At 45.8% G+C, this 18,047-nt stretch overlaps 1 protein-coding gene across 8 annotated transcripts in view; it reads left to right on the forward strand.

The window, feature by feature from the left end:
- Nucleotides 1-18,047, forward strand: part of RIPOR2 (RHO family interacting cell polarization regulator 2) — a 232,700-nt gene that overhangs the window by 96,633 nt on the left and 118,020 nt on the right. The window contains exon 1 of one of the 8 annotated variants that reach the window (XM_045497205.1): nt 15,927-16,174. The exons of the other annotated variants lie outside the window; for them this stretch is intronic. Within the exon in view, the coding sequence (XP_045353161.1) occupies nt 16,114-16,174 (61 nt within the window). The 5' untranslated portion in view covers nt 15,927-16,113. Of the gene's footprint in view, nt 1-15,926; nt 16,175-18,047 lie in introns of those variants that run through there. 8 annotated transcript variants of the gene reach the window in all.

Here is an 18,047-nt window from a genome sequence, read left to right on the forward strand (position 1 = left end):
CTTCTGTTAGCAAGCCCTTGTGCTCAACTATAGACCCCACCAGTTAAAACCAGAGACAAGACTCTTAACTCATACTCTAACTAAAACCCATCGTGTTTATTTCTTATCACACCTTCTCGAGGCATTGCTGAAGATATTTCGCAATGACCAGGACAACCGCCCGGGCCAGACCAGAAAAGCCCTGATAGCAACAGAATGCCTAGAAGACGTGTCCCCTTCCCTGCCCATGATCGTACGCTGAACACATACGGACCCCCACCCTTGACTCCGTGCTCTGTGCCTGCTCTCGGGCACGTACCCCCGGCCCCACACACATACGCACACAACCTCGCCCTATAAAACTCTAGGTGTCCATCTTGCAAGCAGAGAGGTTGGTTATGAAGGCTTGAGCCTGTCATCTCCCTTGGCTGCTGCCACCTGAAATCTCTCCCATTCTCCTTTCCTGGTCCTCATCTCTTGAATGATTGGCTTCTCTTGCCAGCAAGTTTATCTGAGTTTGTTCTGCAACAGTGTTAGACTGTTAGCTCCAAGAACAGGAGCTGTTCTTTTGATTGGTCCAGGACTCGTGGGGATTCCCGGGGAGGGAGCTGTTGGCCAGGGCAGGGCACCAAGGCTCACCTGCTCGTTACCTGAGTTAGTGGCTGTGATAGATGGATTGGTAACATGTCCTCCTCCTTTTTTTCCTTCCGTCCTTCCTCTTTTTTTTTTTTTTTTCTGGAATGTAGTCATTGAAAGATCTCTTTACCCAAATTATTTTTCTGTCCTCTCTGAAATCAGAAGTCACTGAGATGTATATATTAAAGAGAAGCCACGGTGGGAAGAGTTTTCAAAAACATTTGGTCAAAATCAGAACATAACAAATCCCAACTTCAGACCCTTGTTTCTGTTGCTGTCTCTACAAAGAAGACATTTTGAGGCTAAGAAGAAACAGGTCAGGAGGTAAAGGGGGTCACAACCCAGAGTTTGTCCATGGAAAGGGACGGATCTACCAGGCTTTCCCTCTGTAATGCCCAGCCACCATGGGCCCCCGGCCGCCATATGCTTTTCCAGGGTCACTGATCCTGATGCCTGGCCTACGGGGCTTGCTGAGGTCCTGCGCCATTTAATGTGGAGTCTGTACCAGTGGTCTTTAACTGTCTAGGTTTTTGAAAACCAACATAAATTTTGGAAAATTATGTTCCCTAGCATATCTAAAATTATTATCATAAGTTTTACAAGTTACAAAGAGTGTAATATATAATACAAATATGTATATCACCATCATCCACATAAAAAAACTAAATGATCATATTCTTTGAGGTTTGGAAATGTTTTACATTTTTCCTTTGTCCTCCTGGATTCGTATTTTTATTCCATTCCTCCACCTCAAGAGAATTTTATCCTAATCGTGAAGGCAACTTCTCAGATACATTGTCAAAGTTTCATTTTATACTTGTCACAAGAGAAACATTCCTGAGAGAGCTACCATAACTATTCTGTAACTATTAAGACATTTAAAAGAAGAAACAAAAGATATTCAGCTGGTCATTAATATATTAGACTCTGCTTTTTAACAATTTCTAGTGTAAGGTCATTAGGTTCACTCTGAGACTGTAAGTTAGACAAATAGGATCAATCAGTATTTCAGATGGACCCTTATTTCTTTAAAATCTGTCAGAAAATTGATGGTGTATTTTATTAGAAATGCTAGACGCATCCCAGAAGGTGATGCTGATCCCACCACACCACAAGGTTTTACTTCAGCCCAAGTGTGGGACAATTGCCTTTCTTGTAATGTATTTTTATACTCGGAAGTCTTATTCTGTCATTCTATCACAATTCTCTGTTAGAAGAAAATATGCATATGTATGTATCATTTTCCTGTGACTAAGTGGTTTTCAGCATTAAAATTTTTGTCTGGATAGAATTATTGCATTCATTAGTACAAATTGATCATAACTATATATATATATATGTGTGTGTGTGTGTGTGTGTATACACATATACATATACACATACACATATATGTGTGTGTATATATATGTATATATATGTGTATATATATGTATATACGTGTGTATATATACATATATACATGTATATATACACACATACATACATTCTTTTTTTTTTTTTTTTTTTTTTTTTTTTCAACGTTTATTTATTTTTGGGACAGAGAGAGACAGAGCATGAACGGGGGAGGGGCAGAGAGAGAGGGAGACACAGAATCGGAAACAGGCTCCAGGCTCCGAGCCATCAGCCCAGAGCCCGACGCGGGGCTCGAACTCCCGGACCGCGAGATCGTGACCTGGCTGAAGTCGGACGCTTAACCGACTGCGCCACCCAGGCGCCCCCATACATTCTTGATGGTAACGCTTCAAGTGACTGCCTCATGTCCATTCATTCCAACCTGAAAGATTCCCTTTAGCAGGTCTTATGAGGCAGGTCTATACTATATTTCTTGTATAAGTGAAATTCCTTAGCTTTTGTATATCTGGAAACATATCCATTTCTCCTTCATCCTTGAAGGACAGTTTTTCCAGATATAGAATTCTTGGTTGATATTTTGTTGTTTCAGAACTTTAAATATTTTATCTGTTTTCTGCCCTCTGTGGTTTCTAATGAGAAACTCACCTGTTGGCCTTATAGAGGCTCCCTTGTATGTGGTGAGTCATGTCTTTCTGCTTTCAGACTGTCCCTTGATTCTGGCTTTTGACAGTTTGATGATGTGTTTAAGTGTGATATCTTTAACCTTATGTATGTGGAGTTTGCGGAGTTTTTTCAAGGTATAGATTAATGCTTCACATCACATCTGGGAACTTTTTGGCCAGTACTTTTTCAAATATTCTTTCTGCTTCTTTTTCTCTCTTCTTCAGAGGGCCCTGTTATATATACATTGGTATGCTTGGTGGTATCCCAAGTTCTATGAGGCTCTGATCATTTTTCCTTACTCTTTTTTTCCTTTCTGTTATTCTGTTGATCTCCTTCAAGTTTGCTGATTATTTTTTCTACCTGGTCAAATCTGATGTTGAGCATCTCCAGTGAATTTTTCATTTCAGTTACACTATACGTTTCATCTCCAGGATTTCTATTTGGTTCTTTATTTTGTAATTTCTGACTTTCTTTTTAAACCCATTTATTTTTTTAAGTGTTTATTTTACAGAGAGAGAGTGTGTGTGTGTGCATGTGAGCAGGGAAGGAGCAGAGAGAGGGGGGGACAGAGGACCCAAAGCGGGCTCTCTATTGATAGCAGAGAGCCCCATGCGGGGCTCAAGCCCACGAACTTGAGATCAAGACCTTAGTTGAAATCAGATGCTTAACCGACTGAGCCACCCAGCTGCCCCTTAAACCCATTTCTAATAGCGCTCACCCGCCACTCTGGTAACCAGTATGTTCTCTGTATCTATGATCTTGTTTGTTAGTCTGTTTGTTTAGATTCCACATATAAGAGAGATCATGTGATTTTCATCTTTCTCAGTCTGACTTATTTCACTTAGCATGATGCCCTCAAGGTCCATCTATGTTGTCACAAATGGCAATATTTCATTCTTTTTCATGACTAATATTACATGATAGGTAGGTAGGTAGATAGGTATACAGACAGACACAAAGATTTCCTACAATTTCTTTATCTGTTAATCCACTGATGAACACTTTGGTTCCATATCTCGGCTATTGTGAATAATGCTACAATGAACGTGGGGGTTTATATATCTTTTCAAGTTAGTATTTTTGATTTCTTCTGGTAGTTTTTACCTTCTTGTTGATGTTCTACATTGTTGAGACATTGTTCTTACATTTAGTTTCCTTTCATTCTTTGAACATATTCTAAATAGATAACTTAAAGTCTTTGTCCCAGTAAGACCAACATCTAGGCTTCTTCAGGGGCAGTTTTTATTGACTGGTTGTGTTTTATCTTGTTTTCTGTGTGTGGGCCATAATTTCTTCTTCACACATCTCAAAACTGTTTGCTGAAAACTGTACAGTTGAAATAATACATGTGGGAAGTGTGGAAATCAGATTCTCCCACCTCCCTAGGGCTTTTGTTGTTGCTGTTTAGTGATTTTTCTGGACTTGCTCTGTAAAGCCTACGATCTCTGTCACGCGCAGCCACTGAGATCTCTGCTTAGTCGCATAGTGGTCAGCTGATGTTGGACAGAGATATCTTAAATGCTTGGAACTAAGTCTTAGTTTTTGCCAAGGGGCTCCATGTATAAGCTGGGACATACCTTCCACATTTAGCTAGGTACTTTACAACTCTGCCTTATCCTTTACTTCCTGCTTCCACAGAGCCTCAAGATTAGGCAGTGGTGAGAATTCATAGCCCAATCAGGCGTCTTCTGTAAGCATGTGCACAGCCCGGGGCATGCACACAGCCGTAAACATGTTTGGCCTTCTAGCTTCTCAGAAATATGTCAGAACTTTCCAAAGCCCCCTAAGACCATTTTTCCCCTGGCTTTTCCCTTTTTTTTTTTTTAAGTTTATTTATTTATTTTGAGAGAGAGAGAGACCATGAGCAAAGGAGGGGCAGAGAGAGAGGGTGAGAGAGAATCCCAAGCAGGCTCCATGCTGTCAGCACAGAGCCCGACGTGGGGCTCGATCTCACGAGCTGTGAGATCATGACCTGAGCTGAGATCAAGAGTCAGACGCTTTTCCGACTGAGCCACCCAGGTGCCCACCAGCTTTTCCTATTTCAGATTTTGGTTTACCGATTACCCCCTACTGTTCTTACCACCACCTCAGGCAGCTTCGTTGCTTAGCAGTGGCCTCTGATTGTTTTCAACAAGCAGGTCTAGCTAGTGGAAAGGTGTTCACACTGGGCAACTCTGAGTCAGGTTAAATAAAGACAGCTTTGGGGCGCCTGGGTGGCGCAGTCGGTTAAGCGTCCGACTTCGGCCAGGTCACGATCTCGCGGTCCGTGAGTTCAAGCCCCGCGTCGGGCTCTGGGCTGATGGCTCAGAGCCTGGAGCCTGTTTCCGATTCTGTGTCCCCCTCTCTCTCTGCCCCTCCCCCGTTCATGCTCTGTCTCTCTCTGTCCCAAAAATAAATAAACGTTGAAAAAAAAAATTAAAAAAAAAAATAAAAAAAAAAAAATAAAGACAGCTTTGTCGATGGGGTCAAGACGGGTCAAATCATGACATTTCTGGGATTGGGGCCTTGAAGAAACGCCAGCCCCATTCTCCAACCACTCCAATGACTGCCAGTCTGTTTTCCCTGCGATTGCAGACTCTTGGTTTTCAAGGCTACCACAGAGCTGGGGACGAGGTGGGAATAGCACACGTGAAAATGCCACAAAACTCATTGTTCTTATGAAAATTTCATTGTTTTTCTTGAATAAGTGTTCCAGAGTCCCGAAACAGCTGACAATCAGCAATTTTTCCGGTGTTCCTTTTTGCTTTCAGTGGAGAGAGGGTTTTTTTGAATTCTGAAGGTCCTTACCCCACCACATTTTTCTCTGAGACCTTTCTTAATCGCGTACCAAAAATCTCATAGTGACTTACCATCAAACATCGTGCTTATTAATCCACCCGTAACAACTCAACTCCTCTTCAAATTTTCTGGAAATAGCTGGAAAAACTATGACCTGCCAAGGGACTGAGCAGCCATCATTTAGTGTCATGCGTGTTTTCAACAACAGTATTTCATATTCTCCCTGGAGTTGGCACCCGGTGATTTATGCACCACAGGGCAACCTCTCGTCATAAAATTTAGGATGGTGAGAGGTGTACCTTGCTTTCAAAGTTCGGAAAGTCACGCTTCCTCATCTGGCCTCCCTTCTGTGGACAGAAATGCCCTTCTGGGTCTGGACTCACAGTCTGGGAGGGACTATTACAACCTCCCTTAAAGCCCCCCTAAATTTCCCACAGACGCAAAGGACTGGTTCTCTCTGCCCTCTCCGAGTTTCTTTTCCTGACCACTTGTGCAACTTGCCACGGCTCCCATACCAAGAAAGTGGTCCTGAGGTTAGAAAGGGGGAGGAGGGCACACTGCACAGTGATCTCTGGTTACTCTTCTAAAGTGGGTGGCAGAGCCCCAGAGAGGGATTCCCATCTCAATTCGTGTCACCACAACCCGGGGAGGTAAATGGTATTATCCAGTGGAGTCAAAAGTTTTCTATGCTGGAGAGCCCTCGGGATTATATTCTGGCTGAGCCAGAGGGTACAGGCCAGGGACCGAGTCTTACAGTCGTGTTTGTATGGTTAGCACAAAGTATTGATGAGGATTGTGTTTTCACTGGGGGCAGCTTGAGGAGAGAGGGCTGAACTCCAGATTACCGCTCCATTTCACAGAGTCAGATTCAATAACTTCAGTCAGAGGGCTGGTAGTAGTAGCAAAGCCAGGATTGAAACTCAGTTCTGTCAGATCCCAGACCCAGTGCCCTTCATGCCATTTTTAAAAGTCACTAGCCGCAGACTAACCACTCCCGGGAATCATACCCAAAGCCCAAGGCTATACGCGCACAAGCCGTAGTGTGTGTGAGTCTGGCCACAGAGAGTGCTTTTGCTGGGCTCTCCTCCCTCCTTCCAGAGAGGAGTGAGCAGATGCCTTCACCGGGCAGTTATCCTCCCTGTCTTCAGTCCTACGAAAGAGGACCATCCAGGCTTTGGTCAGCCTGCTCTGGAGTCTTCCCCAGCACCCCCCACAAGTGACCCCGAGTGTGCTCCTTCGGCCGAGAGATACACCCAAAACCGGGGAGTGTGTGCTGGAAGGCTCCAGAGCGTCTGGGCTGTCATCCCATGAGATGGGCACCTCCTCTTGGCAACGTGAAAACATGAGTATCGTTAGAAGCTGTGTTCCTTTAGTCTCAGCTCCTTGGTCACGGCCCTGTGCGGTTAGACACATTTCATGTGCATTTTTACAGGCAGGGGTACCCAAAGGTAAGATGATTTCTGGCTCTGTGGTTTTCTTCACCTTTTTCTTTCTTGATTCCAGCCCTTCCGCAGTTTCAATTCCTCTCTCCTACTTTGTTCTCCTTTCTGTTTCTGAAAGGAGAACATTTTACCCCTGATTATTTCAGATTCTTTTCCCTGCTCTGCAGTTTTTGTATCTGAACATCAGAAACATGTTCTAGAGAGACTGGGAAACTCTCCAGAAGTAGGTACAGAGAAAAGACTGTGATGCTCATTCTCTGTTGGAAGGAAAGCTCGCGTTGGACGGTGACATTTTCCCACCAGTATGGCTTCTGCCTTAAAGTGCTTCTTCACAGGTGGAAGTGTCCTTTTCACAAGAGCAAGCCCTGAACAAATGTTTAAAATTAATAAATAGAGGCGCCTGCGTGGCTCAGTTGGTTAAGTGTCCGACTTCAGCTCAAGTCATGATCTCGCGGTTCGTGAATTTGAGCCCCATCATCAAGCTCTGTGCTGACGGTTCAGAGCCTGGAGCTTGCTTGGAATTTCTCTCTCTTCCTCTCTCCCTCTCTCCCTCTCTCCCTCTCTCCCTCTTCCTCCCCTGCTCATGTGCATGCACATGTGCTCTCTCTCTCTGTCTCAAATAAACATTAAAAAAATTGTTTAATTAATAAGTAAACAGCTGATCATTATATAAACCAAGTTCTCATGCCACAAAATAATAATACAGTACAACCTTGGTTTGCAAGTGTAATTTGTTCCAGAAACACACTTGTGATCTAAAGCACTTGTATATCCAAGCAAATTTCAAGAACCATTGGGTCAGTTGTGATCATATGATGCGTTGCATTATGTACAACTCGTATTGCAAGACATTGCTCGTTTATCAAGTTAAAAATTTATCAGAAATGTTTGCTCATCTTGTGGAACACTCGCAGAATAAGTTACTCGCAATCCAAGGTTTTACTGTATTGTGTTGGTTTCCACATGTTCAGCATAACACATGCACAGTCACTTATACATTTACTTAAATGTTTCCCACCGTGCCAGACAGAGAGTAGGCATTCGTGACTATGTTTCAAATGGATGGGTGGATGAATGACTGCGTGAAGGGAAGGACGGATGGATGACCACAGGTGAGTAAAGTTCCTCAAAGCAAGGACAAGGACTTGCATGTCTTTGAACTTCGAACACCCTGTATAGCACAAAGGGGGCACCAACTGTTTAGAGTCGTAAAAAAAAAAAAAAAAAGCTTTGCCAAGTTCCTGCACTTTTGACCTTGACGAGGTTCCATTGTTACACATAACCCAGATTGTCACAAACAGTCTTTGCACGAAATAGTTGCTTCGTACCGGCTCATGCTTACTTTTGTTCTCTACCCCAAATGCATTGATCAGAGCTGTTTGCCTCTGACACTGAAAGCAAGGTCCTTTGGTTATTGTTCCAGACTCACCTCTTACTATCTAGTCAAATGACTCCCTGCAACCTACACCCTGTAAACTCTCCCTCCCTGACTGCCTAGCTGTGAGCACTGAGATTCTCTAGCCTTAGTCTTTCTATTCTAGTACGGATTTGAAGAGGCTCAGAATAGGCCACCCAAAAATATGCCACGTTGGCATTAGGATTATTTTTAGCTGATGGCAGTTGAGAAACAGCAGACACAGGAGAACTCTCTGCCCTCTCCCTTCCTGCCTAAATACAGGGCACACATCCCTCTTTGCAAAGGTCTGGTCTCTTCCGTAAGAGAGAGAAGGACTCTTCATCACTGAAGACCACTTTTATCGCCGGAAACAATGAAGAGTGTGCATGACAAATGTTATTAAACAACACTTATCGATCACACATTTCCTGGTCACCCTCCCCCAATTTACCACCCCTAGGAGCCCAAACCTTCCCTTTTTCCTTTGTCTCGTCACTGACCCACAACTTACTGCTCCTTGTTAAAATGATATATAGACCAAGTGTTACCACTTCTCTGGGATTTTCACTTCTTTTCCATGAAGCCCCTGTGCACATAGAAATGTTAATAAAATTTGTACGCTCTTTCTACTGCTAATATGTCTTTCATCAGTTTAATTCACAGGTCCCAGTTAAAGACCTAAAAGGATAGGGGAAAGGGTTTTTTTTTTTTCCTCCCCTGTAGATTCTAGGGTGACTTCCCAAGTAAGAATTTTGCCTCTTGTATTCAGTTCACATTAGAGCTTTCTGCCTTTCACTTCATCATTATTACTCATTTTAAAAATGCTTATCGGTCAATGACTTTCTTCCTGGTAATACCCTAGGAGACTGGAGATACAAAGTTTACGAAGACATAGGCTTTGTCTTGAGGAGGGAAGGGCAGGGGTGACCTAGGCACATAAATAAATGGGTGGACCAAGGGATCAGGACAAGCATTTCCACCTGGAGATACCAGGGAAGGCTTCATGGAGGTGGTAGCCCTTAGATCAAGCTCTGAAAGGTGAATGGATGTGTCCCAAGTTGGGAGGGCAAACAGGAGGAGGGGAGCCACATAAGGGAAGGTCTGGAGCATCTACCGTTGGGGAGCTGTGGGTGGCTCAGCCGTCCCTTATGTTTTACACAGATGAGAGACTATGTTACATGGCGAGTGAGGGTGAGACAAGGGCTTGGGTTAGAACTCAGCTCCACCACAGGATGCATGACCTTGGGTGGGTTGCTTTACTTCTGGGGCCTTACGGTAAAATGAAGATAATACCAATTTCACAGAGTTGGTGCGAGAATTCAGTGAGTCAATGGACTTAGAACTGTGGCTGTCACCAGAGCAGTGTTAGCTGTTACGTGGTTTTTCCTTTTGCCCATTTTTTGGCATTTATGTAAATAGAATCATACTATTTATGTTCTTATGGGGTTTTCCCGTCAACATTGTGTTTTTGAAATGTATCCATATTGATGTTTGCCCCTGTAGTTCATTAGTTTTCCAGCTGAGCTAATACGTCACATGTGTGTGCATTCTCTCTCTAAGAGCAAGGACCATGTTTTCTATATTCCTTGGTTTCAAGGTGTTCTTGGTGGCATCTGCGGTTTGTCCTTTGAGACTAGTAGCTGTTTTTAGAGTATCTAAATTGGAGAAGACAAAACTGAGGGGAACTTACCAAGGGCTGTTGAGATTTCATACCGAGCACGGTGACCATTCATTCTCTACCCCCACTGAGGCTTCTGCCAGAGAAATGGCTCCAAGCTGCCCCGTGAGAGATCTAAGCTGGATAATTACGATTGGGTGTGAATGGTGGGCCACGTACTGTGTCAGCTCCTTTACATGAATTATCCTATTTAATCCTCAGAACAAGCCAAATGAGGAAGTGTATTAGGTTGTTAAGGCTGCCATTACAAAGGACCCCAAACTGGGTGCCTTAAATAACCAGAATTTGTTGTCTCACGGTTCTAGAGGCTAGAAGTCTGAGGTCAAGGTGTCCGCAGGGCCGGTTCCTTCGAGGGGGGCGAGGGGAATCTGTCCCATGCTCTTCCATAGCTTCTGGTGGTTTGCTGGCCATCTTTGGTATTCCTTGGCTTTAACATCCCCGCCTTTGTCTTCACGTGGTGTCCTCTCTGTGTGCCTGTTTCTGTGCAAATCCCCCTTTTTTATAAGGACGATTCATATTGGAATTAAGGCCCCACCCTATGGAAGTATGACCTCCCCTTAACCAATTACATCTGCCATGACCCTAGTTCCAAACAAGGTCACATTCTGAGGTCCTGGGGTTAGGGCTTCAACATATGAATTTCCGGAGGGTCCGGGGGACACAATTAAGCCCATCACCAGACGATGTTATTTTCCCCATTTCTACATGAGCAAATAGGCCTAGAGAGATCATGCTGATGTGGAATGACAGGGGGGTCCCTAGTGTGGTAACCCCAAGAGCTAATGGGAGGCTGTGGTGACCCAGATCATCCTCAAAGCTGTTTAGACCAGAGGTAACGGAGTGAGCTCTGGAGCTGGTCATGTCTGCCCCTCCCCCGCTACGTGCGCTTCAGAAAGTTACTTAAGCTCTCAGAGTCCCACGGCTTCATCTGTAAAATGAACTAATGGCGTCCCCCTCACAGGGCTGTGAAGGGTAAAGGGCATGGAGACGACGGGTAAGAAACGTAGTAACGTTCAAAACTGATAGCCCGCCCTTCCTCCCAGCTAGTCCGAACCCAGATCTCCTGCAATTGGGCCCATCTTGCCTGTGTGTGGGAAAAAAACAAGTACCCTAAATTCACCCTCCTAATAAGCCGTAAGTGTGTGTTACAGCACCGTTGACTGTAAACGCGTTGTCGTGCAGCAGATCTGGAACTTCTCCATTTTGCGGGACTGAACTCTATACCCATCAAACCTCCCGTTTCCTCCTGCCCCGGGCCTTGGCAACCACCCTTCTTTCCATTTCTATGAATTTGACTACTTGGGGAATCACGCAGTATCTGTCTTTTTGTGATTGGCTTTTTTCAGGTAGCATCATATCCTCGAGGTTCATACAATGTGGTCGCATGTGACAGGACTTCTTTCTTTTGTTAGGCTGAGTAATATTCATATATGTGAGATACACGAAGATATGTGATACATATATGTGAATATATATACATATGTCACTTCCTCTATTCATCCGTCTGTGAGTGAGCGTTTCGCTCGCTTCCACATCTTGACTATTGTGAGTAATGCTGTAGCCAACATGGCAGAGCAAGGATCCGTTCGAGATCCTGTTTTTGATTCTTCTGGGCATATACCCAGAATTGGGATTGATGGATCACATGGTAGTTCCGTTTTTAATTGTTTGAAGAATCTCCATACTGTGTCCCATAGTGGCTGCAGCATCTTACAATTCAGGTCCGTTTTTTAATTTAATTTAGGTTAATTCAGTACAACCCTTGACCAGAAAAGTCATTTGAGTGGGAATCTGGGTAGGGGATGATGGCAAAAGGGCCAGAAAGGAGGGAAATGAAGGAGAGACAGAGAAGGCATCAGCTCCGCCTGTCTGCCTGCCCTTCGGGATTTCTTTCTTTTTTTTATTTTATTTTTTATTTTTTTAAGGTATGTTTATTTTTGAGAGACGGAGCATGAGCCGGGGAGGGTCAGAGAGAGAGGGAGGGAGACACAGAATCCGAAGCAGGCTCCAGGCTCTGAGCTGTCAGCACAGAGCCCGACCCGGGGCTTGAACCCACAAACCATGAGATCATGACCTGAGCAGAAGGCAGGCAGAGGATTGACTGAGCACCCCCCCAGGCGCCCCTCCCCTCCGTGTCTCTCATGTGGGGAAGGGGCACTCTTGGCACTGGGGCTGGAAGTTCCTCCTCTGGAGCCACCGTCCCACGCGTTGCAGGAAGAGTACCAAGGCACTAAATACCAGTAAGACCCGCAGTCATCGTGCACCCCCAAACATTCACATAGTTCCAGAACCTCCCCCTCGGGACGGCCCCAGCCCTGGTTGAGGGCGATGGAAGGTTCCAGCAGCCCCCGAGCTGTGTGCTCTCTCTGGGAACCCCTCAGCAACCAGACGGCGCAGGGGCGTCAGTAGCCCTTCCTCACTGACCCTCCGTGAGCTGGGATGCAACACAGAGGTACTCGGATGGGGAGCTGGAAGCCACCAGCGGAGGGAGGGAGGGGGGCAGGGACAAAAGCCGGGAAGGACTGTGCTGTGTTTGGCCGAACCTGCATTTCCCTCCAGTGAGACACCTGATAGTCCCTCATGTGAGCCAGTGTGAGCGCCTTTGGAGCTGAGGACTTGTGCCCAAGCCCCCCTGCATTGTCCTGAACTTACCTTTAGCTCCTTGTAACGTGAAGATCTCCTTCTGTGGGCGGGTTTTTCTCCCACTTTTTCAACATGCCAAGTGTGCACCAGCATGTTGACACGTTAGGCTTGTACAACTGAGCCCTAGCACCTAGGTAATCGAATATGCCTAAGTTCCTTAACACACGTGCCGGCTCCCGCCCCAGCCCCCACTGAGGAAGCGTCCCCCCACTCACCCCAGGGGGAGTCAGGGTTTTGAGAGCTACCCCTCTCTCTCCTCACTTGTAACAAGGAATAGAAAGTTCTTTGCTTTCAACGTTTCCTAGGGTTGTGTTCGATTTAATGCACCCCAATTGGCAAACCCCTTGAATTTGGTTACACCTCCTCGTGGCTGGGGGTGTACTCTCCTTCTGCTGGGAGAAGCTGGTGTCCTTTCAAAGGGGCAGTGAATAGAGGAGGAGACAGGTTCTTAGCTTGCAGCGGGCACCAGCAGTCTCTTCAAAAGCACTCAGTAACTCAGTGAAAAACCAGCACGCATCTACGAGCGTGGCCAAAACCTAGACCACCGTCAATACCAAATGCTGATGAGGATGTGAAACCACGGGACATTCCTTTATTGCTGGTGGCAGGATAAAATGGCACAGCCCCTTGGGAAGACAGTCTGGAGGCTCCCTGCAAAACTTAACATATTCTTACCCCACAGCCCAGCAACTGCGTTTCTGGGTCTTTACTCAGTGGAGTTGAAAACTTGTGTCCAGGCAAATGCCTGCACGGGGGTGTTCGTAGCAGTTTTATTTGTAATTGCCCAAACCGGAAGCAACAGAAGTGTCCTTCAGTGGGTGAATGGGTGGAGAAACTGTGGTACGTACAGACCGTGGAATATTATTCGGTGTTAAAAAGAAATGACCTATTAGGAAGACATCCAGATGGCCGACCGACACATGAAAAAATGCTCAACGTCACTCATCATCAGGGAAATACAAAGCAAAACCACCATAAGAGACCACCTCGCACCTCTCGGAATGGCTAACGTTAACAACTCAGGCAACAACAGATGTTGGCGAGGATGCAGAGAAAGAGGATCTCTTTTGCATTGTTGGTGGGAATGCAAACTGGTGCAGCCGCTCTGGAAAACAGTGTGGAGGTTCCTCAAGAAACTAAAAACAGAACTACCGTACGACCCAGCAATTGCACTACTAGGCATTTAGCCACGGGATACAGGTGTGCTGTTTCAAAGGGACACATGCACCCCCATGGTTATAGCAGCACTAGCAACAATAGCCAAAGTATGGAAAGAGCCCAAATGTCCATCGACGGATGAACGGATAAAGAAGATGTGGTATATATATATATACAATGGAGTATTACTCGGCAATCAAAAAGAATGAAATCTTGCCATTTGCAACTACGTGGATGGAACTGGAGGGTATTATGCTAAGTGAAATTAGTCAAAGAAAGACAAAAGTCATAGGACTTCACTCCTATGAGGACTTTAAGAGACAAAACAGATGAACACAAGGGAAGGGAAACAAAAATAATATAAAAACAGGGAGGGGGACAAAACAGACGAGACTCATAAATATGGAGAACAAACTGAGGGTTGCTGGAGGGGTTGTGGGAGGGGGGATGGGCTAAATGGGTAATGGACCATTAAGGAATCTACTCCTGAAATCATTGTTGCACTAGATGCTAACTAATTTGGATGTAAATTTTTAAAAATAAAAAATAAAAAAAAAAAAGAAATGACCTACCAAGCCATGAAAAGACATAGAAGAAATTTAAATGCATATCACTAAGCGAAAGACACCAGTTTGAAAAGTCTCTATTCTGTGTAAGTCCAACTATATGACATTCTGGAAAAGGCAGAGCTTGGGAGACAGTATTTTAAGATTAGTGGTTGCCAGGAGGTAGGTGGGAGGGATGCCTGAACAGGCAGAGCACAGAGGATTTGGGGGGCAGCGAAACTACTTTGGATGATACTATAATGGTGGATACATGTCGTTAAACATTTGTCAAAATCCACAGAGTGTACAATACCAAGAGTGAACCCGAAGGTAAACTCCGAACTCTGAGTGATCGTGACGTGTCCGTGTAGATGCACCAGTCGTAACAAATGTGCCTCTCTGACGGTGGATGCTGGGGATGACGGTGGGGGGTGGCAGTGGGGGAGGGTGTGGATGCGGGGGGGCAGGGTGCATATGGGAAAACCGTTACTGCCTCTCGATTTTGCTGTGAAACTAAAGCTGCTCTAAAAAAATAAAGTCTATCAAAAATATATTCTTGGGGCGCCTGGGTGGTTCGGTCAGTTGAGTGACTGACTCTTGGTTTCGGCTCGGGTCACGATCTCACGGTTCATGGGATCGAGCCCCGGGTTGGGCTGTGCGCTGACAGTGCTGGGCCTGCTTGGGATCCTCTCCCTCCCTCGCTCTCTGCCCCGCCCCCACTCGCGCTCTCTGCCTCTCTCTCAAAATAAATAAACTTTAAATTTTTATTTGTTTATTTATTTGTTTTAAAACCCTACTCAGGAAATAAAGTTGCCGGAAGTAAACACTGGGGGCTACCAACTCCTCACCATTATCTCTGTTTGCATTTTCTGGGCTTCTGGCCATCTGTGAGGTCTTGCAACATGATGGAGAGCTCTAGCAACCCCCCCTCCCCCCCATGAAATCGCAGTATCACTCAGGTTGGTGTTTGAATAGCCATGGAGAACGTAGCACACTTTGGGGGGTTCCATATGGCGATGCCAGCCCCCGCCCCCACACTCTTGTGAAAGGACACTGGTTACTCCTGCCTCTGGGAGGAGCTGCCCTTTTGAGTCACATTTCCTTCTTTCTTCTTTCGCGATAAAGTCTGAAGACCCAGGCTGGGTAAATAGGGTGAAATGGAAATCATTCGACCCAAACTAGTTCTCTGTTGCTTGACCATAGATTGAATTGAGCCACTAAGAGCCCAGATGTGTGCTGAGCTTGGCTGGAACATTACAGAGTTTCTCAGCCCCAAAGGCAAGAGGTTTGCAAAAAGGAAAAAGGCAACTTCTTCGGAGTGAAACCGAGGCTGCGTCCCTGCAGGTGCCTCTTTGGTGCAGCGCAGCGGCTTTTGCTTTCAGATAAATTGTCACTGAAGCAAAACCAAGATATGAGAAACGTGAACCCCGTCTCTTTCAACACGACCCATTGTGTTCGAATTCATAAGTACGAAAGTTGAAAGCTCACCTTCCTCCTTAAGAAAATATGAAAGTTGTCGCTCTGAAGGAATTCATTGCGCTCAGCCTTTAAGTTCTATCTGTGTTCAGACCCAACCGGATCTGCAGCCCCCTTCCAAAAGAAGTTCTTTCTTCGGGGGGGGCGGGGGGGGGGTGAGAATTACCCCACCTGGCATGCAGGCTTGGAAAGGCTCAGGGAGCCTATTCATATGAATGAAGCTGCTTTCGGAGGGCAGATGCGGAAGCTGCCTTCCCTGAGGGCTTCTGCAACCCTCAGAGAGGAAATTGCCCCTGCGCACTGTGGTGGTGGGAACGGTCCTGGCTGCACACCTGCCCTCACCCGCTGACTGCCGCCCTCTCCAAGATGCAGTATCTGGACCCCGAGGAGCTCCCGGGCGAGGAAGAGGATGACATTTTTGGTGAAGGTAAACGTCTTTCTGGCAGGAACCATTCCGGTCTACTTTGCTTCGCTTTGGAACTTTTGCCCAGCTCGGGTACTTCGAAAGCATCCTGGTGGTTGTGGATATCATCTGGGCACCAATGAATACCAGGCAAAGCAGGAGATGAGGGAGTTGAATGGTTCCTCCAAATGTCTTGTTTTTGGAAGTCATGACTCAATAAAGGTTTAGTGTAGGGAAGAAGGTAGAACTAGATTATGTCTCTTGTCCCTCTTCTGTGCTAACACCTTAAGGGACAGCTGTCATGGTGCTTTGCACCCAGCAGAGCTGCTAAGGTAGCAGCTGGACAAGTGGACCAGGGATGGTTGTCCATGGTACCATATTGCTTTGATCTGCACTAGCTGCCTCTCCCCCTTCTCCCTTTCCCCTTGGATCATTTTCTCTTCCTCAGACGCATTTGGCACCCCTGGTGTCGATGCCCTCTTCCTCTTCTTCCAGGCTGGGATGCTAGCTTCTAATACCCACTGGTACCATATGGGTCTCCCCTCTTACTTCATGGCTCTTCCACGAGCAGACCTGTGGGGTGGGGGTTTGGCTATAAGGGTTGTGATTTTCATTAGCTAATCTAGTGACCTACAGGTGTCTTGTTCAAATGCTACCAATGATATGGGCCACAGGTGAGAGCTTTTCTAGAATTTGAAATAGTCGAAATAAATGGTAATGTGGACTCGGGGACACTCTGAGTGTTTCAGTGTATCTTTCTGTTATTTTTCTCTGGCCTCAGAAATATTTAAAATCCTGATGGGAATTGCATCATAACTGAAATCGGGTTTAAGAATGCCAGCTCAAGCTTCATTGGTGCTTGCCAAACTCAGTCCGTTGCTTTACTTTGATGACAGCTATTTAGAGCCACTTGAACTTTGGCCTCAGGTATTTACTCCCATCAGGACTTATAAAAAGGCTCACAACTAGGAAAATAAACCTAGACTGGACAATCTGGTCATTTTTCACCCAGCCCCCAAAACGCCCAGGCCACATTTCCTTCCCGAAAAGGGAGGCTTTTGCGGGTAACTGTGGTGCTAATGAGCGCCATCTATAGTCCAATGCGCCGCACTACAGTTTATGTGTGGCCCCCACCCCCAAGGAGGGCTAAGACGGCAGTACAGCCCTCCCATGAATATGCAGGGTTATTAAGGTGAGTACTTCAGCCTCGACAAGCATGGGGAAGAGTCAGGTTGGGAGTCAGACAGGATTCAGATTCAAATTCTCATTTGCCACGAACTACTTTTGCGGTTTACGCAAGTCCTTTACCTTGCTACGCCGAACCTCAGTTTCCCCAGTGGTAAAATGGCACAGTACTAGCTACTGGGTTGTAGACCATCTCACAATAGGCTCATAATGTTTGCATTGCACTTCACCCGTGATATGCTTTATACTTTCTGGGCTCAATTTCTCACCTAACTTCATCCCCAAAGATGAGAGAAAGAATGCTTCTAACTCCAACGTCCGGTGTTATTTTTATTCAGTACTCCAAGCTATGGCTCATGTTGGCCAGTTTATGCGAGCGTTTGTCTGGCGGGTGACTCATTTAAGCAAGTTCTGTTGGGAGTGACAGTCAACAGGGGGCCCAGCTGTTTAGTTAAACCGCCTGGCTTCTGCCACTTGAATCACTCTGTGACTTTCAGCAGGTTACTTCATCGCTCTGTGCCTCAGTTTACTCACTGATAAAATGGAATACAGGGGCACCTGGGTGGCTCAGTCAGTTAAGCGTCCGACTTCAGCTCAGGTCATGATCTCAACAGTTCGTGGGTTTGAGCTCCACGTCAGGCTCTGTGCTGACAGCTCGGAGCCTGGAGCCTGCTTCGAATTCTGTGTTTCCCTCTCTCTCTGCCTCTCCCCC

This window comes from Leopardus geoffroyi, chromosome B2, assembly GCF_018350155.1.
Source record: "Leopardus geoffroyi isolate Oge1 chromosome B2, O.geoffroyi_Oge1_pat1.0, whole genome shotgun sequence".
Taxonomy (NCBI): domain Eukaryota; kingdom Metazoa; phylum Chordata; class Mammalia; order Carnivora; family Felidae; genus Leopardus; species Leopardus geoffroyi.